Source organism: Castanea sativa, chromosome 3 (genome assembly GCF_040712315.1).
Source record: "Castanea sativa cultivar Marrone di Chiusa Pesio chromosome 3, ASM4071231v1".
Classification (NCBI taxonomy): domain Eukaryota; kingdom Viridiplantae; phylum Streptophyta; class Magnoliopsida; order Fagales; family Fagaceae; genus Castanea; species Castanea sativa.
Window position 1 is genome coordinate 29,270,231 of NC_134015.1, and position 27,945 is coordinate 29,298,175.

The 27,945-nt window shown below is 34.9% G+C and overlaps 1 protein-coding gene across 1 annotated transcript; it reads left to right on the forward strand.

Moving 5' to 3' along the window:
• Positions 1-1,664: 1,664 nt before the first annotated feature.
• Positions 1,665-4,268, forward strand: LOC142629614 (gibberellin 2-beta-dioxygenase 6-like). Its single transcript, XM_075803626.1, has 3 exons — positions 1,665-2,341; positions 2,798-3,119; positions 3,570-4,268. Exons 1-3 carry the CDS (start codon positions 1,878-1,880, stop codon positions 3,798-3,800), a joined length of 1,017 nt encoding a protein of 338 aa, XP_075659741.1. The 5' UTR covers positions 1,665-1,877; the 3' UTR covers positions 3,801-4,268.
• Positions 4,269-27,945: the final 23,677 nt, after the last annotated feature.

Genomic DNA, 27,945 nt, shown 5'->3' on the forward strand with positions numbered 1-27,945 from the left:
TTTATTTTCCAAAATTTGAAATCTTTATAGTAAAAATATCATTATAAAACTTAAAAAGAAATGAAAACAATGGTGCTTTCAAATTAATTATGGTCTGTTTTTGCCCAATCGGGGCATATCATCATTCATGGATCCAGTCCTACCTCACAGGTCAAAAGGGGGAGTCTAAATTCTAAAGATTGTAAATGATGATTCACTACCTTTTGTTAGATAAATTTTCTTTTCAATGTTTCCAAATGGATTAGATCCTATAATTCCTCTTTGGATATCCCACAAGAAATACAGTTGATAAACTCCTTATCCAAGTCTGAGAGGTCTCAAATTAGGCGTGAAGTAAATATGGTCAACAAAATTTTTCACAACTTTTTTCATGATTACTGAAGTAGTTTGAAGTGATTGAGTACATAATATAAGTAATGTAAGTAATGGATCTAAATAAAAGTGATTTTATTATAATCATAACAAGTCATATTAGTAGTAAAATAATTTATGTAAAATATTGAATTATAGAATTACTGTAACTTATTCAGTTTGTTTAGATAGGAGAACCTTATCAAATGCAAATTGAATCACTGTCTCTCCCTCTCCTGTAGTTCATGTATTTATCTTCAATATTTGCATTTTGTAATTCTTCATCATAAAAGCCAAAATCCGTATCTGTATATTCCGCCGAAGTTTGTTGGGAGTCAAAAATCAATCACTTCACATGACTACTTTAATGATTGCAGGAAACCTGAAGATTCTAATGCAAGAGTAAACGGTATGAACATGGAAAAGAAAATGTATGCAATCATTTTTCACACCAAGCGTTGACAATTGAATCCGGTGGCTAATTACATATACAATTTGTGAATATATTGCATAGACATTACTTTTTTCTTTTCTTTTCCTTGTTATTCTTTTTGGGTGAGGCTTCTGTTTAGTACACAGCAATACAATACTAGACGCAGAATTAATGTATAGCTATTTTAAGACACGTTTCAGTCTCGTTTTACCTGAGAGAGAGAGAGAGAGATTCTCCTTTATTATTATTATTATTATTATTATTATTATTATTATTATTATGTTTTTGTTTTGAGAAACAGAAATTTTCCTTTCAGAAGAATCAATATGGACCAATTCCATGAATTGGCAATCAAGCTTCGGTTCTTCAATTTTGTTTGAAGTACTATGAAAGATCTCAAGACCATTTGCTGATTATGTTTAGTTATTTGGTTCATCTCACTTTTTTCTTAATAGAATTGCACTTGGACACAATAAACAAAATAAATTGACTAAAACAAAATCAACATCATCCAACCAAAGACAAATTTGTATGACAGGGCAGGGTTCCCAAACAAGTTCTCCTACTTCCAAACCAATCTTAGATTAAAATAAAAAGAAGTGGCGGTCGAAGAAGAAGAAGAAGAATTCCACAAATGGGGGACAAATTTGGCATTTGACAAGGAAAGGGTTGAATGGACCTTTTCAATAAAGTCAAAAGATAAATTAGGTTTGGATCCATTCTTTTTTATCATTTCCCACTTCTTTTTGTTATGTTAAAATTTTTCTTTTGCTGATTTATTGTTATGCTTGCTCATCTTTTGGCATGTCTTTCAAATCTGTGTAGACTTTGCCCTCCTCCCCTTGGACAATTTCAATGAGAAACAATCTCTCCTTGTGACAATTGTCGCCATTTGGAAGCTCCCTCCCTTCTCCTCTTTGCTTTGCCATTCTGCTCTTTGTCCTTACCTCATTGCCTCTCCTTGGACTCTCTCCCCCCTAAGCCATATAAATACACTTAAGAACATTTCTCAATTTCACAGTACTGCTGCTTTGTTTCTCTTAAAACAATTCCAGTTACTTAACTACTTTTAAGCCTATAACTAGTAGTAATAATGACCGAACCAAATCCACCTCTCCTACAGCACTATGGAGCACTTTTCCGCCACCCAGTTGAAGTATCTCCTGCACTTGAATTTGATGAAAGACAGAATGCACCAGTCATGGAAGAATGCCGACTCCCATTGATAGACCTCAGTGCTCTAATAAAACATCACAATGAAAGGGAGAGACTAGCTTGTTCTACTGCAATATGTAGAGCCTCATCAGAGTGGGGATTCTTCCAAGTTGTGAACCACGGGATAAGCCCCGAGTTACTTGGGACCATGAAGAAAGAGCAAATGAAGTTGTTCCAAAGCCCCTTTGAGAGTAAAGCTTCTTGTGGGCTTCTAAACAATTCATACAGGTGGGGAACACCAACAGCTACTTATCCAAAGCAGTTCTCTTGGTCTGAAGCTTTCCACATTCCTCTCACAAAGATTTCAGAAGAAGCTTGCTATGGAGAATTTAGCTCTCTAAGGTACAAACTTCTTTGTTGAACATAACACTTAACTTTTTCAACATTTCTACCTTTTTTACATTATTACTAAAGCTTAACTCTTATCTCCATCTATTCATGTCCAGATAGGACACAATTTTTCAATTTGAAGTAAAGTTCCTCTTACCCACTACGTGGCAACTCTAACGAGCATTCACTTGTAAATAAGTCGTGTGACTTTTTTAAATGATATAATGAATCATGTGATTCAAGAGTACAAAGATAATTTTACTTGCAACATACTGGTACACAATCTCAAGCTGGCAAGCAATTTATATAGCCTGTGGCCATGGCCTCCTTAACCCTGAATAGGTCCCTTCTATTTGCTTCCAAATACAATTTAATGGCCATCTTAACTTGCCAAAAGCAATAAGGAAATGCCATAGACTAGATGGATAAAGCACAAGCTTATACTTTTGTTTTCACTTCTGTCAACAGGGAAGTGATGAAGGAATTTGCAGCAGCTATGTCAGAACTAGCTAGGCTACTAGCAGGGATTCTAGCAGAGAATTTGGGCCACCAAAAGGGAGTTTTTGAAGATATTTGTGATGAAAGCACATGCTTTATTCGCTTGAACCGCTACCCAGCATGTCCAATATCACCAGAAATGTTTGGCTTAGTGCCCCACACTGACAGTGATTTCCTCACAATCCTCTATCAAGATCAAGTTGGTGGGCTTCAACTCATGAAAGATTCCAAATGGGTGGCAGTAAAACCCAATCAAGATGCTCTAATCGTCAACATTGGAGATCTTTTCCAGGTAAATTTTGGTTTCATTTTTATATCATATTTTACAAATTGTATAATTGAAGAAAAGTGTCTACTACTAAGAATGCTATAAATGTAGTCTGTTCTTAAATCTCCATCTACTCTAGTGTTTATTATGCTATATAATGTTACATTCACAATATTATTTCAAAACTAAATTGATAAGTTGTTATTGATTCATATATGAGCTCATCACCAACATCACTTCATTGTCAATATTTAACAATTTATCATCACTTTGTTATATCCTAGCTCATAAAATTGCTTAAATGGGTTTATGCTTGTAAATTGATCTTGTCATGCGTCCATCTCTGCTCTCTCAAACTAAGCTTTAAAGGTTTGAAGCAGGGATGGACCAAACCAAGCCACTTTCTATTAATTTATAACATTTGATAAATCAAAAAATTTATTCCCATGTGGTAACTAAAAATTGAAATTACAGGCATGGAGCAACGATGTTTATAAAAGCGTGGAGCACAAGGTGATGGCTAATAGGACGACCGAAAGATATTCTATAGCTTACTTCCTTTGCCCTTCCTATGATTCTTTAATTGGGAGTTGCAGAGAACCTTCAATATATAGGAATTTCACTTTCGGAGAATACAGGAGCCAAGTTCAAGCAGATGTCAGAAAAAACGGCTATAAAGTAGGCCTTCCGAGATTTCTTGTTTAGGACACACACACACATATATATATATATATATATATATATATATATATATATATATGAGTACACTGCAGCACAAGGAGTCAAGTCAAACACTATATCCAACGCATTTGGAATTTGGATACACATAATCAAATTAAAAAAAGAAAAAAGAAAAAAAAGCACTAGGAACAATCTAGATTACACGTTTATATTGATGCCAAAAACCCTATATTCCACTCCCACCGCCTATATACGTTATAAGTTCATACATACAATACCATTTTAAATTTTTCTAAAAAAAAAATGAAGAAGAAGAGAGAGACAATAGAGCAGTGCTTTTATTTTTCCTGTTTGCTCCAAGAGAATACAACAGTACTGCACGTGGTGTTTGTTATTTATCTCTTGTATTCATGAGAAGGTCTTTTTTTTTCTTTTTTTGTTAATTTCCAGTGTCTACCATTTCAAGGATAGACAAATAAAATAGAATATTTTTCCTCTCTCTTTTATTATTATATTTATAGGTTGGACGCTGAAATGCCAGTGTCAATTACATTGTTGTAAAATAAAAAAGAAAAAACAAAACAATATAAAGAAAAATAAAGATGAAAAAATATATTAACTTCTTTGTTCGAATCGCCATCCATACAATATTATTTCTCCTTGAATGCATATAATCTCCATACTTCGTTTGTATTCAAGTTTAAAAGTTAAGCCAACCTAAGATTGGCCACATAGGCAGTACTGAATGCCGCACTAAATGGCATTATCCACTTGTCATATATCATTCTCCAACGACTACTTACTAAAAATATGCCTTATCAAATCATTGTTAAAGAAAAATCTAATAGGAAAAAAAATTTGTGACAAAGGAAAGAATATAGTATTCTTTTGTTTTTTTAATACTTTAAGATTGCTTTATAACGGATTCTAGTTAGCTTAACTGGTAAATCACTGATGGTTAAATAAGAGATCTGAGGCTCAATTCCCGCCTATGCCAAAACCCAATTGGTATCTTAATTTGATGATAAAAACTATCATTAAAGAATAGACATCATAAGTTGAAATTTTCTATAAAAAAAAAAATTCTTTATTAAAAGCTTGCAAAAAAAAGTATGTGAGGAAAAAAATAGCAAAGAGTATGAGTAGTACATAGACACGGCAAAACTGGTCAGAATTTTCTGACTTGACCCGACCCAAAAAATACTTGACCCGAACTTGATTTTTTGACCCAAAGTAAAAACGGGTTGACCCATGACTCAACCCGATTTTTTGCGGGTCAACCTGACCCAACCCATTAAAAACAATTCGCTAAAAAAATATTTAGACTACGTTATGATACTAGGTGCATAAAACACAAAGCACCATAACCAATAGCCAATAAATTATAGATATAGACAATAGACAAAACAAGACAATAGTTTTACATTCAATTTTACCTGACCCAAAAAATACTTGACCCGAACTCTATTTTTTGACCCGAAGTAAAAACGGGTTGACCCGTGACTCAACCCGATTTTTTGCGGGTCAACCTGACCTGACCCGTTAAAAAAAATTCGCTAAAAGAATATTTAGACTACGTTCTGATACTAGGTGCATAAAACACAAAGCACCATAACCAATAGCCAATAAATTATAAATATAGACAACAAACAAGACAAGACAATAGTTTTACATTCAATTTTACTATTTGAGTTTCACAACCAATAAAGCTTCACAGACATGAGAGAATGAGACAAGACAACACAAGACAATCATTAAAAAAAAATCTCATTCAATATGACTAGCTGACTAGCTGTACTTCAAAGCCAAAAGCACAATCACAAACGTGAAACATGGTTCTTCTACTCTTGCCTCTTGCGCCTCTGCCCTTCGTTTCACACTTTCACACATTTGACATTTCACACTTTTTCAGTTTCAGTTCCTCTATTAACATTGAAGACTTTTTTCAACATGAATTTATGATTATAAATAATTTGTGTCATGCTTAAAACTGTCATAATTGAAAGGATATTAACAAGTAGCATTAAGTGCAATTCATTTCTTTAATTGATTTTATTCATTCTCTCTAAACAGGTTGTTAATGTCATTTTTTTTTAATTGAAAAAAAAAAACCTTGTTCGAAAAATACGGGTCAACCCAACCCAACCCGCGACTCAATTGACTCGTGTAACAATGACCTGTTTTGACCCGCGACCTGATTGACCCGCAAACCCGATTGACCTGACCCGAACCCAACCCGACCCACCGTTTTGTCACGTCTAGCAGTACATATCCTCCACTACCCCTCATAAGTATGTAGAGTAATGTCTATGATGAACATATTTTTCAATTGTTGCATTCCAATGTTGTACATCTTCTTTAATACTATAGTAGGTAATGATTTATTGAATAAATCTATCATCATTATATCATAATTGCTTGACATTAATATCACCACACTTTTGGAGCTCATGTTTATAAAAGAATTTAAGCGAAATGTGTTTTGTTTTGTCACCTTTTATATAGCCTATGATAGGCCAAGAATGTATTGACCCATTGTGATGAATTAACCAATTAATTAGCCAAGTTGATTAATTAATCAGATTAACATACAATATGCATGGCAGCACAAACAAATCGCCAACTAATTAAATATGCAGGGGAAATTAAAGTTGACATGGTGATTTTTTTCGAATAGGGAAAACTTCTAAGGCAAAGACCCCACCGGGTGATTTTAAGGTCACCACTCCCAAGAATTCACTATTATCACAACAAGCGGTTACAAGTAAAGGAATCTCAGTACCTTATACCAACCTACAGTTGAACCCTTACCCCAATATCCAATTGGACTTATTCTGTAGTGATAATCTCTCCTTTTAATGCACAGCTCCTAGTACGTGACTACCTAATAAATGTGTGGATCCCAGTACGTGACTTAATCACCAACTTGAGAAAGATGTTGGCTGCAAAGTTCTTCAGTTCATTAGTACGATGAAGATCACGAAACTCCTTGGTCATAAAATCCAACAGTGTACAAACGCAGTAGCTTCTTCAAGAGAAAGATGAACTAGGGCAAATTCTGTCTTTGGTCACAATTTGCATGAACAAAACTTTGCTTCACACTTCTGCAACTGTGCAACCTTTTATGACCCTTAAAATAATCCTTATATATGTTTAGGGTTGTGAGAAAAGAAAACCTAAACATGTATTCACGGAATAGGTGAAAATCAGAACTGAAAACCTATTTTTCATATATCTCGATAGATAGTTTATCTATCGAGCAGCTGTCGAGTTTTCAGGCTGAAATAGCTTTGTAAACCTCAATAGATAATAGCTATCGAACTAGCTGTCAAGTTTTAAAATCTAGCACTTCATCACTTAATTCTTAGACAAACTTGCATGGTTTTAACACTTGAACTTGAAACATTGTTCCTTGAAGTATTAAACACATCCTAAATCTACCCAATTACAAGTAAAGTGCGTTTTGTCAAAGGATTAGTCAATTCTAAATTGACATATGTTCCTAACATGAATCACATATGCCCTAAAAATCTCTCCCTTTGGAAATTCGTGACAAAACCACAACAAACAAATGAACATATGAGAGAAGTCATAAATCACTCAACTCATACTCATTTGTTGAATACAATAAAATCTATCCTAACACAAACTCTTGAAAAACTTTGCAAGAAGAGAGTTCATGGCAAGGAAGACTTTGACAACCTGTATTTCTGAAACACTTTAAACAAAACTCATCACGGCATCTTAGTATGAAACAGAAATAAAAAGATTGCACACAAGTAATAAAAAGCATGTGCATAAAGAAAGAAAAAAAACAACACATGAAGAGATAGGTAAAAATATAATAACAACCTCAATATATATATATATATATATATATCAACAATAAGTACAAGGTTTGCTATGAACTAAGTATCTAAAAGATATATGAACTAAATATCTAAAAGATAAAGAAAAGAAAAAATACATAAGTTCTCACTACATCCCTCAAAGTATAGACACTCCATCCTCGTCCTTAGATGCCTCTAGAGAAGAAGAGGGAGACTCGACGAGGACACCAAGGCGAGCCTGTCGTCATGCAATACGACCGACACGGGTGTTCACCTGACACAACTCATCACTGAGAGTGTCAAGGCGAGCATCCATACATTGAAGCTACGCCATGATCGCATCAAGAGTCACATCGCCCGCAAAAGAGGAAGGAGCGAATGTGGATGGAGCTGAAGAAGCCAGAGGAGTCGTCGTCCCGGTCTGTGTCTGCCTCAGTCGACGCTACGCCTCGCTCCGTTTAACGGTAGCAGCGTCTATGGCACACATAACAAAGAAGTGGTCCGACTCAAGATAGAAGACAGAAAAATGGCGAATGATCCGTGTGATAGTCGAAAGAAAAATGAACTTATCACGGGTCACCGTATCCCTATGACATCTATGAAGGATAGAATAAAGTGAGAAGGGAAGTCAACAGAAATTTGCTCTAAGAGGGATAACAAAAATTGAGCACGAGGATCTGTGATAGAGTTATAGTGAGACAATGGATGGAGAACGAATGTCATCACCATGTCAAGGAATCTCGGACCTTTAGCAAAGGTCGAGCAATGGGTGTTTTGACGATCACCCCAAGAAGAAGGTGTCTCACAGAATAGAGGCATGGGTTCGTCTTTAGACACAGTCCTAAGACAATCACAACCGGGGTAGTTAGGATGCACTACTCTTGGAACATGTAGCACCTCGGATATAAGATCCGAAGTGACTACAATGCGCGTACCTCGAACACGAGTGATAAAACGAGGTACAGAATAGTCAAATCCGTGCATATTGGAGTAAAACTCCTGTATGATCATAGAAGGACAAGTGACCAAGATGCCACACAGTGACTCCCAACCCCTACTGTAGATGACAGTGGGAAGGTCAGTATTGAAAAAATCCAATAGGATGACTTGGCGTTCCGAATGAATGCCTCTTCGGGAAAAGTTCTCCAAAAAGTCTTTACGGGCTTTATTATCACGGAACCTAACATGTGAAGGAGTAGGATCAGAGGAAGATGCCCCGAAATGAAGAAGGTTCCGAGACGGAGCAAATTTTCGCTTAAGTGCCATAAAGCAACTAATGAAAGAAAGAAGAGAGAGAAAAAAACACGCAGAAAAGCACCAACACAAATCAATATCAAAATCAAGATAGATGAAGGTACGTATGCATGAACAGGTGACATGCCAAAGTAAAAACATCATGGGCTCAACCCAATCTAATCCTACCAGCAAACATGTATTCAATACATATAGCACACATCTATAATGCATGAAACATTGTTATCATGCAAATGTGATGCAATGCATGAACAATTAGATTCATTTAAACAAAACCCATCCCAAAAAATTTTCTAAAACCTCATCAATTTGGAAAAATCCCAAAAATTGTAAAAACCCCCAAAAGTTAGGTCAAAAGATATAAAATGCATGATTAATGAGAGAAAAGGAATCATATCAGAGGAAGAAAGTGATCTTGAGACCAAAGATTGAGTGGGGAAGAGGTTTAGAGTGATTGAGAGGTGTTTGGGACGGTGAGGAGACAAAATGAGTCAAGAGAGATTGAGAGAAATGAGAAAGAGTTCGCGCTAACCCTTTATATAAAAATCCATAATTCTTGACAGATTGAGAGGTGTCGAGCTCTAAATTTCGACAAAGCTATTGAGAGGTGTCCACAACAAAAGGGGCTCGATGGATCGAGAAGCTATCGAGGAGACAGAAACTTTCTCGATGGATCGAGAGGCTATCAGGATTGCGATAAAATGAAGCTAAAGAGCTCGATAAATAGCCTAGCTGTCGAAAGGTAACTATCAAGAGGAGTCCAACAGCTGTCGAGATTGCTTAAAAACAGTTTTTCAAGAAGGGAAAAATATAAATATGAATGCAATCAAGTATGCTACACAACCAAGGATCCAAACAATATTTTAAACTGTCAAAATCATCTCTCAACAAAAAAATGTTAAGCACATAGATCCAAACACACACACACATACACACACACACACACAAAACAAGTCTAACCAATTTTATATTTCAAAAATAAGTCAAGACAGTTTAGTGAGCATACATTTACACATGTAAACCTTGTGATGGCCAAATAACATTGTACCTGCACATGTATCAAAAGTAGCAAAGAATATTGTGTGTTGTGTGTGAAAAACATCGCAAGATTGCATAAGCATCTACATGTTGTGATGATTTGAGATATAAGCAAATCCATTTAACTCACACAATCATAACTGCTTGATGAGGACTATCACCTTCGAGGTACATCCTATAACTCCCACATCTCCTAAAAGACACTCTTGCAATCACATTTAAATCATTTTGATTTTTTTTTGCTTTAATATTTCTTTGTATATTTTCGTTTGTTACGCATATCATGCATAAGCATATAAGAGTGCAATGTTAAGCCTTTAACATTGCACTTTTGCTATGCCAAAGCATACATATGTCATTTAATGATTGGCGGGCAACAGTGGTGAGATGGTTATTTATGCTTTTCTCTTAAGATTTTCTAGTCCTACCCATCAAAAAGAGTGATACGAGTATTAAGTACAAAAGATTACTTAATCTTACTCATCACAAACACGAGCCACAAAGCTCACTTGCTTAGTTGTGCATAGAGATGCTCATCTAAGTTACAAGAGATACAAAATTTAGAAAACTTTTTTTCATTGGCTATTTAAGGTACACAAGTACCAATGTACACATACACACACTGTTTTTGTATTTTTATGATTTTTCAATTTTTTATTTTTATGAAAAACAAAATAAAGTAAAACTGAAAACACATAAAACAAAAACATGTTAAACAAAGCAATGCATAAAACTAGATTGACTCAAAAAGAAAGCAAAACACACAAGTAATTCAAGCAAAAATAAAGAGGGAGAGAGAGAGAGAAAAGTGACAAAATCACTTTGAGCCTTTTTTCCTTCCACACCTTGGAAGAACCTTTCCTTTTAACAAACCCTTTACCCAGTGGTGAGGGGGATGAATTGCAACCGTTCAAGTTCGAAAGAAACATGAGGGCTTTGAGTAGATCTCCAAGATGAGCAAAAGAGGATGGAAACTGATTCTTGTTTCCTGAAGAGATCATACTATTGCTCTGTTGAATGGCTAGCCATTTATAGTAATTAGGTTAAGTATGTCCAACTGCTCCATAGTGATGACAGAGATGTTGCTTCTTCTATTTGGGCTTTTGGGTATTGACCTTCTTAGCCCTAGGGTTTTTGGTTTTTTTTCTTAGCAAGTTTAGGGGTGCTCCTAAGATAGATTTACCTTTGTCTATGTTCTCACTAGCTAACATAGTTTTGACATCATTGTTTTCAGATTTAACATTATTAGCAGGAGAAAAAAAAAAAGTAGTACTAGAAGAAGCAATATTAGGAGAAGATAAATCATGCCCTAAACCAATTCGATCTGAAGCAAATTTATGCATACTAAGCATCTCATCAAGCTTTGCACTTGAAGTCCTCTGTAGCTGAGCTCTGACTTGAAACAGCTCTGCCTCAAGCTTCTTGATTTTCTCAGCCAATAAATTATTCTCAAACCGCAGTGCTCCAATAGTCTGATTGGCTTCATCAAACTTTATGGAGAGTTCTCCTCGTTCAAGCTCCATGTCATTGAGCTTCTTGGTGGCTAACCTATACAACTTCTCATGCTTTTTGGAGACCTTGTATAATTTTGCATAGGCTATGTGGATGTCATCTTTTTCATCCATCTTCTCAAACTTGGACTCCACCAAGTCCTCTTCTTCATCTGCATTTTCTACAATCCTCTCAGTAGGATTTGCGATGGCGGTGAAGGCATTTAAGATTCCATCATCCTTATTTTCGGAATCATCCTCAGGCTTGGTGTTGCTCAAAGTAGCAGCAAGTGCCTTGCTCTTACAGATGGACTTGAGATAAGTAGGGCACTCTTATTTCATGTGACCAAAGCCTTGACACCTGAAACACTTGGGTCCTGAGGGAACAATGTATTGACCACCTTCCCTAGCATCATTCTTCTCTTTGTCTTGGCTCTTAAACTAAGACGAATTGGACTACTTATGGTCTTTATCGAATCCTTTGGCATTGACATTCTTCATAAACTTTTTGAACTGTTGTGTAATGTAGGATTTCATTTTAGAATCTTCATCATCAGAAAACTCATCAGTGTCACTGCTCTTGGCCTAAATGTCATGATCTTTCCCTTACTAGATTTCCCTATCCTTGTCAAACTCAACTCATAGGTCTGCAGATTTCCAACCAACTCTGTCAAAGGAATTTTGTCAATATCTTTTGATTCTTCAATAGCAGTGATCTTGGCATGAAATCTCTCGGGTAGATATCTGAGCACCTTTCTCATAATCTTGAGTTTGAGAATGGTTTCCTTAAGATTAAAGGCTAAGTTCACTATGTCCTTAAGCTTGACATAGAACTCTCATCGAACGACTCATCCTCCTCCATCTTGATCTCTTCAAAACTTGTAGTGAGCCTCTGAAACTTTGAATCCTTGACAGCCTTAGTTCCTTCATAGGTTGTTTGGAGGATGGTCTATGCTTTCTTCGCAGTTTCAGTGGAGGATATCTTCTTGAACTCCTTATTTGTGACCACGCTGAATAAAGCATTCAATGCCCTGCTGTTGAAGTTTGCCGCCTTAATCTTAGCATCATCCCAATCGGCCGGCACTTCCTTCAGCTTGGTCTAGCCTATCTCCACAGCTTGCCACACTTTCTCATCTAAAAATTGCAAGAAAACTCTCATACGTATTTTCCAGTATGCATAGTTAGTACCATCAAATAAATGAGGTATTATAAGAGACTGTCATCTATCCATGACAACAGGGGTCAATGGATCACACAGCAAAGATTAAAACTTAATCAGAGTGTGCCCACTCTGATATCACTTGATAGGCCAAGAATGTATTGACCCCTTGTGATGAATTAACCAATTAATTAGTCAAGTTGATTAATTAATCAAATTAACATACAATATACATGGTAGCACAAACAAATCACCAAATAATTAAATATGCAGCGGAAATTAAATTTGATATGGTGATCTGTTTATGAATGGGAAAAACCTCCAAGGCAAAAACTCCACCGGGTGATTTTAAGGTCACCACTCCTGAGAATTTACTATTATCACAACAAGCGGTTACAAGTAAAGGAATCTCAGTACCTTATACCTGCCTATAGTTGAACCCTTATCCCAATACCCAATTGGACTTGTTTTATAGTGACAATCTCTCCTTTTAATGCACGATTCCCAGTACATAACTAACTAATAGATGCGCGGATCCTAGTATGCGGCTTAATCACCAACTTGAGAAAAATGTTGGCTACAAAGTTCTTCAGTTCATCAACACGATGAAAATCATAAAGCTCCTTACGCAGTAGCTTCTTCAAGAGAAAGATGAACTATGGCAAATTCTATCTTTGGTCGTAATTTGCATGAACAAAACTTTGCTTCACACTTCTGCTACTGTGCAACCTTTTACGACCCTTAAAATAATCCTTATATATGTTTAGGGTTGTGAGAAAAGAAAACCTAAACATGTATTCATGGATTGGATGTAAATTAGAACTGAAAATATATTTTCCATAAATCTCAATAGATAGCTTATCTATCGAGCAACTGTTGAGCTTCAGGCTGTAACAGATTTTTAAACCTCGATCGATACTAGTTGTCGACTTTTAAAATCCAACACTTCATCACTTTATTCTTGGATAGACTTGCATGACTTTAACACTTGAACTTGAAGCCTTGTTCCTTGAAGTATTAAACACATCCTAAATCTACCCAATTGCAAGTAAAATGTGTTTTGTCAAAGGATTAGCCAATTCTAAATTGACATGTGTTCATAATATGAGTCACATATGTCCTAATAGCCTACTCTAATTTGTGTAACACAAACAATATTATATTCATATAATGTCCTTAGACTATATTTCATTGAGGATAATACACATTTCTCTTGAATATGTTGAGTTATCAATCTCTAGTAAATGTTTCATGACTCCTTCCATGAATTGCTATAATCTCTCAATGATTTGAAAAAGTAGCAGATATTGCTTTCTTGACAGATCTCCATGAAATAGCAACCACAAGTGAACAAATATTTTGTTCTTAATTGCCTTTGTAACAATCAGAAAGATGTTCTATGTTTGCATATTGAGGGTTGTTCATTAACCATTGGTAACCAACAGATCCAACCGCCATTGAGACAATTGAATTGCCAGATGGGGTTGTGATACTGGAATTGTAAGGGGGGAACCCAAACTAGTCTTATATGATGAATGAGGGATGGGTGGATATATATATATTTCAAATATTTGTTGGTGAAAGCTCAGATTTGTGTGTATACACAAGAGCTTGTTTAGACCCCAATTTTAAAATTTACTGCTAGATTGCTTTTACTCTAACTTATTTAAGTGCCGAACAAGAGTAAATGAAGCGCAATAAACCGATAACTACTCTAGTGTATAAACATGAATAACAAACAATAAAAGTAAAGTACAAGAGTAAGGGAAAAGAGATGCAAACACAAGATAACACCGAGACGTGTTATCAAAGAGGAAATCAAAGAACTCGGCAAAAAACTTCTTCGTCGCCTTTCAAACGGTAAATCGATCTACTAGATAATAAATTTGGAGTACACGAATAATAAAAGACCCTTCAAGCCTAGTCTACCCAATGTACTTAAGGCCTCCAAACTCCTGCTATCAAAGGACTTCTTGGAGTTATGTCTTCTCTAGCTTTCTGGATCTCACAATATGCCTGATTGCTTCCGCCAAGCCTTACCAGCTTCTTTTGGCAAATCCCCAAAACTTCCCAAGCTCCAAAACACTCTCTACACTCTGAATAGGTGTGGATTGTGTTTAGGTACAAATCTCATCTCAAGGTATGACAATGAGAGAGGGAAGGAGAAGAGGCTAGAATGATTTCTCACTAAGGATGAGTAGCTCTCTCTCTCTAAAAGAAGGATGTATGTGTTGTAGAAAACCTATCTAGGGTTTTTTTTTCTTAATGGCCTCCTTGCAATTTCTATGGGTAATAAGGGTATATATAGTATGGGTAAAGGGTAAGAAAGTCACACTTAAAAATTCTCCAAGCAGAATGTTCCGCGAGTATTTCGCGGGAAGGCCTCACCCGTGAGACACTCGCGAAATTGACAGCCTGGCACAACTCTTCAGCTTTCAGCATGTGCTTCTCACGTGGCTCTTTCACGGGATAGTTTCTCGCGAGGTACTTGCAAAATCCACTTGTTCATCCAATACATGCTTGATTCTTAACCAACTTAATACTAAACCCAATACAATAAAATCCCACAAAATACAAGGAACAAAAATAAAGCAATTACAACACTTTTTGTCATGGAATAAAGCCAACATAAAATATAGTTGTAAATCACAACTTTACAGTTGGTAATAAGGAATAAGAAAAAAAAAAACTCAAGTATTAAAAATCATAGATAAGCTTACTACCAAAGCAAACCAAAATGATACATATATCACCACCCAAAGGAATTTAGCAAAGGATACAGAACTGAATTTGCTCATCACTCATTGGTATACAAATTATCACCACCCAAAGAGATATAGAAACCAAACTCGCCACCCAAAAAAATCCATCTAAGGGATAAGAATCAGTTTAGAAGAAATCCATATTTTGAAAAGCAAAAAGACTAATTCTCTAAAAACACTCGATATCTCTCCTTTATTATTGTTAATTTTTGATAAAAATATATCTCTCCTTTATCCATATCACCCAAATGACTTATATAAAAGCTTAGAATAGTCCTCTAAGTATGGGAGAATGAAAATAGCAATTAAAAACATTATATTTTCAAAACCTTGACTTATGGAAACTAGAAACATAATAAAAGAGTTGTCTATTTAGGAGAACTAAAACATAAAAGCTAGGTTGCACTGACACGCCATTTTTGGCGACGTGTCGGTGTCTGACACGTATCGGACACCAGGACCGGTACGACTCACCGGACTCCAGTGTCCGAGCAGTGTCTTTTTTTTTTTTTTTTTTTTTTTTGCATCTCTGACAAGGCTCCGACACATCCAACATGCCAGCAATGAAAAAAAAAAAAATCACAAATTTTGAAACCCACATCTCAAATTCGAAACCCACCCTCCCTCTGACCTCTACCCGTTGCCGCTGTCCTCTGTCCCTCGCTAGCGCTAGATTGGGCCGATCGGCGAGCTCCATCGACGTCGATGCCACCCCTGTCCCTTCCGATCTCTCTCTCTCTCGGCGTGGACAACGGGTCCAACCACTTCTCTTCTCTCTCTCTCTGTTTTTTTCTTTCTTTCTTTCAGATATTTGGGTGAATCTTATTCTGAATGGGTTACTATTTACTAACGCGTCTTGTGTTATAACTTATAACGCGTTTTGTGATCTTTTTTTTTTTTTAAATCCCACGTATAAGTCACTGTGTTATACTTATTATTATGATTTTTTTTTCTTCTTCACTCGGCCTTTTATTTTTCCTTATAAATTATAATGTTTATTATGAATTTAGTGATTTTTGTTTTTGTGTAGTCCTTACATAATTTAAATTCTAGATATAAATGTATTTTATGTCTAAAAATATTAAAAAATATGTCTAAATATAAAATTTAATTAATTATTTAATTGCCGTGTCCACGCCATGTCGTGTCCTTATTTTTCAAAAATTGCCGAATCCCCGTGTCCGTGTCCGTGTCCGTGTCGTGTCTGTGTCCGTGTCCGTGCATCATAGCATAAAAGTCGAATATTTCCTAGGAAACCCCCAATTAAATGTTATTTGACATCTTGGAATGGTGGGAAAATTCGTTCAAAATAATGGCCTCATTTGCTGGTCTTAGAAAACAAATTTGCTCAAATATCAATCCAGTTACCTTACTGTCATGAATCACCGCGTGCGATGGTTGTTCAGATTGAACTAGTTGTGTACTTTGCAAAATATATTAAAGCACCCATTATATTGATATATGGTACTTTAGAGCCAAGAGTTTTATCATCATTTTCTTGATGGCAAAAGTGTCATTTTTCTACTTCAAGTGACGAACTACCATAAGAGTGGTCAAAGGATAAGATTTATCCATGTGAAAGTGCTGCAAGACCTTTGTTGTGCGCGAAGACTGGTGAAGAAGAATTTCAAATAAAAGATGTTCAATTTGTAGGTCGTGACAAACAATTTGATTTATAGAGATCTTTGACATCAAACTCTAAATAGATAATTGGCGGTTTTTGTGCGTCTTTTGGAGCTCCCACAATATTAAGATTGCCAACATATACTACAACAATAGCAAATCAACAACTTCTTAATAAAAATACATGGACTAATTGGATTATTCATAAATCATTCTTTCAATAGATTTTCAATGGGATGGTTGTACCACATGCGTCCAAATTTACCTGTTAAATGATCTTCGTAGATTGATAGAATGCATGCTACAGGATTTTAAATTATAAGCTTCAAACATTGTGTATCCTTTAAGTAACTTCATGTATATATCATTATCCAATTATCCATATGGATATACTATACCCACATCCATTAATCACATATCTAAAATTTCCATAAATACCAAGTTAATAAAAAATGCTAATGTAAGCAATTTTATTGGACAACCCCATACCACATCAAAGTTATTTTACCCCAGCAAGAAATAATAGTTTAGAGTTCTCATTAAAACCCAAAAAGGCCCAAATTTTATATAAACTAGCTTTTCCTGTTAAAATCCTTATCTATATCTATATACATCTATATTATTACTAAAAGCTAAAGCGTAGCGTTTAATACCGCTGCGCTCACATTGAGCCACGTCAGCGTCCATGTCATTATTTTTTTTTTTCCATTTTTTTATAGTTATTTTTAATATTTTTTTATTTTATATTTACACTTCTCCAACATTTCTCCCTCCCTTACATTTTCATCTCCCCACTACTTCTCCAACCTTTCTTCTTCCCTCACCTTCTCATCTCCCCACTACCCTTTACATTAATATCATTCTTCATTTTTTCCTTCATCTTCCTCTATTTTTGTTTCTTCTTATTCACACCCTCTTATTATAAATTTGTCACTATCTCTTTCAGTTTATGCATAGTTTTACCTTACAAAAAAAGGCTCTCTCTCTCTCTCTCTCTCTCTCTCTCTCTCTCTCTCTCACGCAATTTTTGGGTGGATTTTTATTTTTTATCTTTCTTGCATCTTCACTTTAGGTTGATAATTTATTATATTCTTTAATCTACTTTAGGTTAATGCAATTCAGTTTTGTTTTTTTTATTTAATTTTTGTGTTTTTTTCTCTCTTTGATTGTTAAATGTTATCCTATTGCATTATAAATTATTAAATATAGAATATAAAAATATAATATTATTCTACTACATAGCATGATTTGGATAATTTAATCTGGTAGTTATTGTAAGATAGCATGATTTTTATAGTGCTCAATTTAGTTGTTAAACTATGAGACTTTAATCACTTTTGTTTATTTTTTAATCATTTGTGGTGGACAAAGTACTCTTAATAATTGTATTAAAATTACTCTATAATGTCATTTTATTTAGAGAAAATCAAAGGTTGGCTAAACAAAAATTATTGGATGGGAAACAAATTTTATCTTTCACAATTTTACTTTAATTATTATTGTAAGTGCACAATTGCACCTGGCCTCAAGAACAGTTACGGGCTCAGGCCCAATGAGCCTTAAACAATATGAATTTGTAGAGTGTGGGCTTTAAACTCAGGTTAGAAGTGTTTGAGGATTAAATGACAAGCCAAAGATTGCAAACACCTGAAAACAACAAGGAATATTGTAAATCAACCTGCTCGGACGTAAGCCGAGAGCTGTTCTTATATTATCTCTTTCTCTTTTTTCTTTTTCTTTTTTATTACAAAAAAGAGAGACCCCCTCATTTCTGTTCTAAGTTGCTCCTTAAATACTCCTCTTTTTGATACTTTGTACACGTGTTGCCCCAACTCCCCTTAGCCTAGATATTTCTTTTTCTCATGCCTTTGAATAGTAACCAGGAAGTTTCCCTTCCACCGCGTTAAGTGTCACTTCCCCATTAATGCGGCCAGGGTGGTAGGTGCAGGGTCTTTAATGTGGAGATGGCAGCCTTTATCTTTGGTATTTCTCTAACATCGGTGCTTCTAGGACATTCAAGGGTTTACCCCCTTTAACCATTGGTCTTGACCATGTCATTCCCTAACCTTTACCATGAAGTCCCGGGTTCTCCGGTATCCGTCCGAAGAGAAATTCACCCTCGGCTGGATCCTCGGATCCTCGGCGTATGGGCCGACCCGTAATACTAACAAGTTCTAAACCCAAGAGCAGGTCGGCTTTCCTTAGCATGGCCCAAAGGCCCACATTCCCATCAGGGTCTTTTTACTCCCCACAATTATTATTTCATAACAATCCATATAAAGAAATTTAATTCTTAGATTTTACTAATAATTTTTCATTTGATAATCTATTTTGGGTGGACAAAATTACAATTTCTACAAAGAAAATAACCTTAGTAGATTATAAACAATAAATTGTTTTCTTAATTGGTCCAATTAATCATAGTTAAGTTTTATTGATTTTTTTAGTTACTTTTTTCATTGTTTTGGATTGTAGGCAGAAAAAATAAGTTTGAGAAAATTTGTTTAAAACTAAAAGAATAATTTTCAAATTTTATATTCTTTTTAATGATTCACAAAATGTTATAAATAACTTTTATTAAAAAATAAATATTTTTGTTAACTTGCCTTTTGAATTTTTGAGAAAATTTGTATTTTTTTCATTTTAATACAACAAAACTTATTAAATTTATGATTTATGATTGTTCCTATATTACATTTATGATTATTCTTATAATAAATAAAAATATAATTACAAAATACATTACTCTTTATTAAATTAGTTTAAATTGTATAAAAAAAAAGTTAATAAAACCACCATAAAAATAATTATCATGCGCAACGTACAGGTTCGCAGCTAGTTATATTTAAAAACTGAAGAGTAGTATTTATTGTTGCTACGCTCTAGTTAAGCCACATTAGCGTCCACGTCATTATATTTTTTTCTTTTCAATTTTCTTATAATTTTTTTTAACATTTATATTTTTTAATATTTACACTTTCCAACCTTTCTCCCTTCCTTACCTTTTCATCTCCCCACAACCCTCTACATTAATATCATTCTTCCTTTTTCCCTTCATCTTCCTCTATTTTTATCTTTTCTTATTCACACCATCTACTATAAATTTGTCACTATCTCTTCCATTTTATGCATAGTTTTCCCTCACAATAAAAATGTTCTCTCTCTCTCTCTCTCTCTCTCAAATTTTTGTTGGATTTTTTATTTTTCTTGCATCTTTGCTTTAGGTTGATAAATTTTTTATATTTTTTAAAACTCTACTTTGGGTTAATGGGATTTAATTTAGATTTTTAAATTTTTGTTGTTGATGTTTTTTTTTTTTTTTTTTTTTTTGTTCTCTTTAATTGTAAAATGTAATCTTATTGTGTTACAAGGAATTAAATATAGTATACAAAAAGATAATATTATTTTACTACATAGCATGATTTGGATAATTTGGTATTTATTGTAATTTGGTATTTATTCTATTACATAGCATGATCTTTTATAGTGCTCAATTTAAATGTTAAACTATGAGACTTTAATAATTTTTGTTTATTTTTTAATCTTTTGTGATGGACAAAATACTCTTAATAGTTATATTAGAAATACTCTATAATACCATTTATTTAGAGAAAAGCAAAAGGTAGCCAAACGAAAATAATCGGATGGGTGACAAATTTTAGCTTTTGCAATTTTATTATTATTATTTTATAACAATGCATATATAACAATTTTAATTCTTAGATTTTGCTAATAATTGTTTATCTAATAATATGTCTTGGGTGGACAAAATTACAATTTCTACAAAGAAAATAACTTTAATTGATTATCAACAACAAATTGTTTTCCTAATTGATCCAATTAATCATTGTTAAATTTTATTAATTTTTTCTAGTTATGTTTTTTCGGTATTTTGGATTGTAGGCAAAAAAAATAAGGTTTGAAAAAAATTTGTTTTAAACTAAAAGAATAATTTACAAAATTTATGTTCTTTTTAATGATTCACAAAACGTTATAAATAACTTTTATTAGAAAAATGAATATTTTTGTTAACTTGCCTTTTGAATTTTTGAGAAAATTGTATAATTTTCATTTTGGTATAGCAAATTTTATATATATAATTTATGATTGTTCCTATATTACATTTATGAGTATTCTTATAATAAATGAAAATATAATTACAAAATACATTACTCTATATTACATTAGTTTAAATTGTAAAAAAAAAAAATTAATAAAACAACCATAAAAATAATTATCACGCGCAACGCTCGGTTTCGCGGCTAGTATATCTAAAAGCTAAAGCATGACATTTATTTTTGTTACGTTCCAGTTGAGCCACATCAGTATCCACGTCATTATCTTTTTTATTTCCAATTTTCCTATAATTGTTTTTAACATTTATTTTTCTTTTAATATTTACACTTTTCTAACATTTCTCCCTTCCTTAGTTTTTTATCTCCCCACTACTTCTCCAACTTTTCTTCCTCCCTTACCTTTTCATCTCCCCACTACCCTCTACATTAATATTATTCTTCATTTTTCCCTTTATCTTCCTCTATTTTTATCTTTTCTTATTCACACCCTCTACTATAAATTTGTCACTATCTCTTCCATTTTATGCATAGTTTTCCCTCCCAATAAAAAGGTTCTCTCTCTCTCTCTCTCTCTCTCTCTCTCTCTCTCTCTCAAATTTTCATTGGATTTTTTTATTTTTCTTGCATCTCTGCTTTAGGTTGATAATTTTTTTTACATTTTTTAAAACTCTACTTTGGGTTAATGTGATTTAGTTTAGTTTTTAAATTTTTTTTTTGGTTCTCTTTAACTGTTGAATGTTATCCTATCGCGTTATAAAGAATTAAATATAGCATATAAAAATATAACATTATTCTATTACATAGCATGATTTGGATAATCTATATCTATGATTCTGTAGGGACACGATTTTCAGACCAAGCCCAAAATGTAAGGGATCTTGGCCCAGTGAACCCAGTACAATAAATTTGTAGAGAGTGGGTCAAAGAGCTAGGCTTTAGTGCATGGATAACAGTTAGTATGGTTTCGGATGATGAGCCAACAAGAATTGTACCCGGTTTGTGCAAGAAAGTTTGTCCTCGGCACAATCCGAGGTGCTCTGTTCTAGTATATATTGGATGACAATGGTTACAAGAGTTATTGAGATTGCTACAGTGCTTTCTCTTCTCCTTTTTTCGTCCCCCTCTCTCTGGGATCTCTACCCTTATTTATATTACATCTCTCCCTTCATCCTTACCCTACATGTGGACTACATGTGGACAGTTGATGGTTTATACTGATACTTGTCCCATCAGCCCCTCTAAAAGTCTTCTAGGGTGGCTGTAAGGCTGCCATAATATTGTTCAGAGATCACTTCCTCATTAATGCGGTGGTAGCAGCTTCCTCTTAGATATTTTTGAGCCCTTATCCCTCTTGTACATTCATAGTGCTCGTTGCTATCATTAGAACTTCCTGAAATGTCATCTTTGATCATTAAGATCTATACTAGATTTGCGTTTAACTTTAGTCCGAGGAAATAGTACTCCTCGGACTCGGACGACCCATGCTTCTCGGCCAAAACCACATGCTCTCGGCCAAATCCCAAAATCCATGACCCCACAATAGCCCCTCAAAACTCCGGTTTTCTCCTCGCATCCGAGGAGAAAAGTGGGGTTTTGAATTCTTAAGAGTCGATTCTGCTTTGATCCTTTGATTTACACCTGAGGGAGTGTCGTTTCATGCGCCCCATATTTATACTGTGAATTGCTTCTTTCAGAGCTACCAATCTGAGGATTTGGTTATAATATTGGGCTTGTCTTGACACTTAGTGAGAAACAAATAGATGTTGTGGGATGATAATTCCCCAAAGTATGGGATCTGAGGACCAAGGCATGATTGAGTTATAGTTTAAACACTTTGAAGAGAAATGTTATGAAGTTTTAACTTTCTCATATCATCTGGTCCGAGGACCGAGGCATGATTGAGTTATAGTTTAAACACTTTGAAGAAAAATGTTATAAAGTGTTTATCATTCTCATATCATCTGGTCCAAGGACCGAGGCATGATTGAGTTATAGTTTAAACACTTTGAAGAGAAATGTTATGAAGTGTTTATCTTTCTTATATCATCTGGTCCGAGGACCGAGGCATGATTGAGTTATAGTTTAAACACTTTGAAGAAAAATGTTATTATGTGTTAATTTCCCCAAAGCAGGAGGTCTGAGGACCCGTCATAGCTAAGGTTCTGTTTAACCACTTCAATAGATGTCAGTGTGTGTTAATTTCCCCAAAGCAGGAGGTCCGAGGACCCGGCATAGCTAAGGTTCTGTTTAACCACTTCAATGGATGTCAGTGTCTGTTAATTTCCCCAAAGCAGTAGGTCCGAGGACCCGTCATAGCTAAGGTTCTGTTTAACCACTTCAATAGATGTCAGTGTGTGTTAATTTCCCCAAAGCAGGAGGTTTGAGGACCCGTCATAGCTAAGGTTCTGTTTAACCACTTCAATAGATGTCAGTGTGTGTTAATTTTCCCAAAGTAGGAGGTCCGAGGACCCGACATAGCTAAGGTTCTGTTTAACCACTTCAATGGATGTCAGTGTGTGTTAATTTCTCCAAAGCAGGAGGTCCGAGGACCCGTCATAGCTAAGGTTCTGTTTAACCACTTCAATAGATGTCAGTGTGTGTTAATTTCCCCAAAGCAGGAGGTCCGAGGACCCGTCATAGCTAAGGTTCTGTTTAACCACTTCAATAGATGTCAGTGTGTGTTAATTTCCCCAAAGTAGGAGGTCCGAGGACTCGGCATAGCTAAGGTTCTGTTTAACCACTTCAATGGATGTCAATGTGTGTTAATTTCCCCAAATCAGGAGGTCCGAGGACCCGTCATAGCTAAGGTTCTGTTTAACCACTTCAATAGATGTCAGTGTGTGTTAATTTCCCCAAAGCAGGAGGTCCGAGAATCTGGCATAGCTAAGGTTCTGTTTAACCACTTCAATGGATGTCAGTGTGTGTTAATTTCCCCAAAGCAGGAGGTCCGAGGACCCGTCATAGCTAAGGTTCTGTTTAATCACTTCAATAGATGTCAGTGTGTGTTAATTTCCCCAAAGCAGGAGGTCCGAGGACCTGGCATAGCTAAGGTTCTGTTTAACCACTTCAATGGATGTCAGTGTGTGTTAATTTCCCCAAAGCAGGAGGTCCGAGGACCCGTCATAGCTAAGGTTCTGTTTAACCACTTCAATAGATGTCAGTGTGTGTTAATTTCCCCAAAGCATGAGGTCCGAGGACCCGTCATAGTTAAGGTTCTGTTTAACCACTTCAATCGATGTCAGTGTGTGTTAATTTTCCCAAAGCAGGAGGTCCGAGAACCCATCATAGCTAAGGTTTTGTTTAACCACTTTAATGGATGTCAGTGTGAATTAATTTCCCCAAAGCAGGAGGTCCGAGGACCCGTCATAGCTAAGGTTCTGTTTAACCACTTCAATGGATGTCAGTGTGTGTTAATTTCCCCAAAGCAGGAGGTCCGAGGACCCGGCATAGCTAAGGTTCTGTTTAATCACTTCAATGGATGTCAGTGTGTGTTAATTTTCCCAAAGCAGGAGGTCCGAGGACCCGTCATAGCTAAGGTTCTGTTTAACCACTTCAATAGATGTCAGTGTGTGTTAATTTCCCCAAAGCAGGAGGTCCGAGGACCCGTCATAGTTAAGGTTCTGTTTAACCACTTCAATGGATGTCAGTGTGTGTTAATTTCCCCAAAGCAGGAGGTCCGAGAACCCGTCATAGCTAAGGTTCTGTTTAACCACTTCAATGGATTAGAAGATATTAATATATACCTTCAAGAACTAGCCCCGCCACAGAGCCCCTTCTCATGTGTTGCTGCCACTTCTTCTAATGGAGGCTCAGCGAACTCGACCACCAAATTTGCGAGGACCTGACCCTTGACAAAGGTACGAGGCATATACTTGATGTCAGAAGCCCCTAGAACTGTGCCCCATTCAGTAGTCCTCCCCATATAATCCGCACTTCGTCGTATAGACCTGAGCGGAAGCTAAGTTAGGACAACAATCGTGTGTGCCCCACGTAGTGACTTGCTCACATAGTAAACTGGCCACCATAATGGCTTTCCCCAATGACTTTTGCTGATGGGGGCATAAGCCCACCATATTTAACCGTTGTACTCACTATTACACAAGCTCTTCCCACAGACGGCGCCAATTGTAGGGACACGATTTTCAGACCAAGCCCAAAATGTAAGGGATCTTGGCCCAGTGAACCCAGTACAATAAATTTGTAAAGAGTGGGTCAAAGAGCTAGGTTTTAGTGCATGGATAACAGTTAGTATGGTTTCGGATGATGAGCCAACAAGAATTGTACCCGGTTTGTGCAAGAAAGTTTGTCCTTGGCACAATCCGAGGAGCTCTATTCTAGTATATATTGGATGACAATGGTTACAAGAGTTATTGAGATTGCTACAACGCTTTCTCTTCTCCTTTTTTCGTCCCCCTCTATCTGGGATCTCTACCCTTATTTATATTACATCTCTCCCTTCATCCTTACCCTACATGTGGACTACATGGAGACAGTTGATAGTTTATGCTGATACTTGTCCCATCAGCCCCCTCTAAAAGTCTTCTGGGGTGGCTGTAAGCTGCCATAATATTGTTCAAAGATCACTTCCTCATTAATGCGGTGGTAGCAGGATCCCCTTAGATATTTTTGAGCCCTTATCCCTCTTGTACATTCATGGTGCTCGTTGCTATTATTAGAACTTCCTGAAAGGTCATCTTTGATCATTAGGATCTATACTAGATTTGCGTTTAACTTTAGTCCGAGGAAACAGTACTCCTCGGACTCGGACGACCCATGCTTCTCGGCCAAAACCACATGCTCTCGGCAAAATCCCAAAATCTATGACCTCACAAATTCTATATATATCTAAAAGCTGAAGCGTAGCATTTATTGTTACTACGCTCCAGTTGAGCCACATCAGTGTCCGTTATTCTCTTTTTTCTTTCTAATTTTCCTATAATTATTTTTAACATTTTTTTAATATTTACACTTTTCCAACCTTTCTCCCTTCATTACCTTTTCATCTCTCCACTACTTCTCTAACCTTTCTCCCTCCCTTACCTTTTCATCTCTCCACTACCCTCTATATTAATATCATTCTTCCTCTTTCCCTTCATCTTCCTCTATTTTTATTTTTTCTTATTCACGTCCTCTACTATAAATTTGTCACAATCCCTTCCATTTTATGCATAATTTTCCCTCATAATAATAAGGTTCTCTCTCTCTCTCTCTCTCTCTCTCTCTCATATTTTCGTTGGATTTTTTTTTTCTTGCATCTCTGCTTTAGATTGATAATTTTTTTTTATATTTTTTAAAACTCTACTTTAGGTCAATGCAATTTAATTTAGTTTTTAATTTTAATTTTTTTTGTGTTAGAGAGATTTAAATATAGCATATAAAAATATAATATTATTTTACTACATAGCATGATTTGGATAATTTGGTATTTATTTTATTACATAACATGATTTTTTATAGTGCTCAATTTAGATGTTAAACTATGAGACTTTACTAATTTTTCTTTATTTTTTAATCATTTGTGATGGACAAAGTACTCTTAATAGTTATATTAGAAATACTCTATAATACCATTTATTTAGAGAAAAGCAAAAGGTAGCCAAACGAAAATAATCAGATGGGTGACAAATTTTAGCTTTTGCAATTTTTTTTTATTTATTATTATTATTTTATAACAATGCATATATAGAAACTTTAATTCTTAGATTTTGCTAATAAGTGTTTATCTCATAATATGTTTTGGATGGACAAAATTACAATTTATACAAAGAAAATAACTTTAATAAATTATCAACAGCAAATTGTCTTCCTATTTGGTTCAATTAATCATTGTTAAGTTTTATTAAATTTTTTTAGTTACATTTTTTGGTATTTTGGATTGTAGGCAGAAAAATAAGGTTTTAAAAAATTTGTTTATAATTAAAATAATAATTTACAAATTTTATGCTCTTTTATGATTCGCAAAACGTTATAAATAACTTTTATTAAAAAATGAATATTTTTGTTAACTTGCCTTTTGAATTTTTTAGAAAATTGTATTGTTTTCATTTTGGCACGACAAATTTTATATTTATAATTTATGATGGTTCCTATATTACATTTATGAGTGTTCATATAATAAATAAAAAGATTATTACAAAATACATTACTCTTTATTATATTAGCTTAAATTGTAAAAAAAAAATTAATAAAACAACCATAAAAATAATTATCACGCGCAATGCGCGAGTTCGCGGCTAGTATGTAATAATTGCTGCAACCCTTTTGTTTCATTTTCAACTTTTTGCTTGATGAAAATTTTCCCCCTCAACCACAAGGCACAATTTCTATTGGACAACCCATGTTATTTTACGCAAGCGAGAAATAATTGTTTTGGGTTCTCATCAAAACCCAAAAAAGGCCCAAATTTAATACAAACTACTAGCTTTTACTGTTGAAGCTTTATATGTATTAATTGTTGAAACCCTTTTGTTTCAATTTCAACTTATCACTGGACGTACATTAACATGTTTCATTTTACCACTGGACGTATAATAATATATCTCATTCTATCACAAATATAAAAAGTAAATGAGATAAAGGATCCTCTTGGCACAACCCTCTGGAGCTACTAAATAAACCCAAATTCACCAACACTAAGAAAGCACACAACAGAGAGACAGAAGGCTATCCACTTCCACCACCTCTCCCCAAAACCACATTATTCTAACAACCATAATAAACAGTTTCAGTTTATATCATATGCCTTTTTTTATCCAATTTAGTTACCACTCTTTGTATCCTGTCTCTCAGTCTACTGTCCAGAGACTCATTAACTATGATTACCGAATCTAAGATCTATCTTCCTTGAACAAAAGCATTATCATATTTAGGGTTTAGTCCTCGTAATCTATATATCACTCCAGGTTTCCTGTCTCTTAGTCTACTTTCTAGAAACTCG

Coding starts and splice junctions, on each gene's coding strand:
- LOC142629614 (XM_075803626.1), top strand. CDS start 1,878: ATGACCGAACCAAATCCACCTCTCCTACAGCACTATGGAGCACTTTTC. Junction 2,342..2,797: donor GGAGAATTTAGCTCTCTAAG/GTACAAACTTCT, acceptor TTCTGTCAACAG/GGAAGTGATGAAGGAATTTG. Junction 3,120..3,569: donor ACATTGGAGATCTTTTCCAG/GTAAATTTTGGT, acceptor TTGAAATTACAG/GCATGGAGCAACGATGTTTA.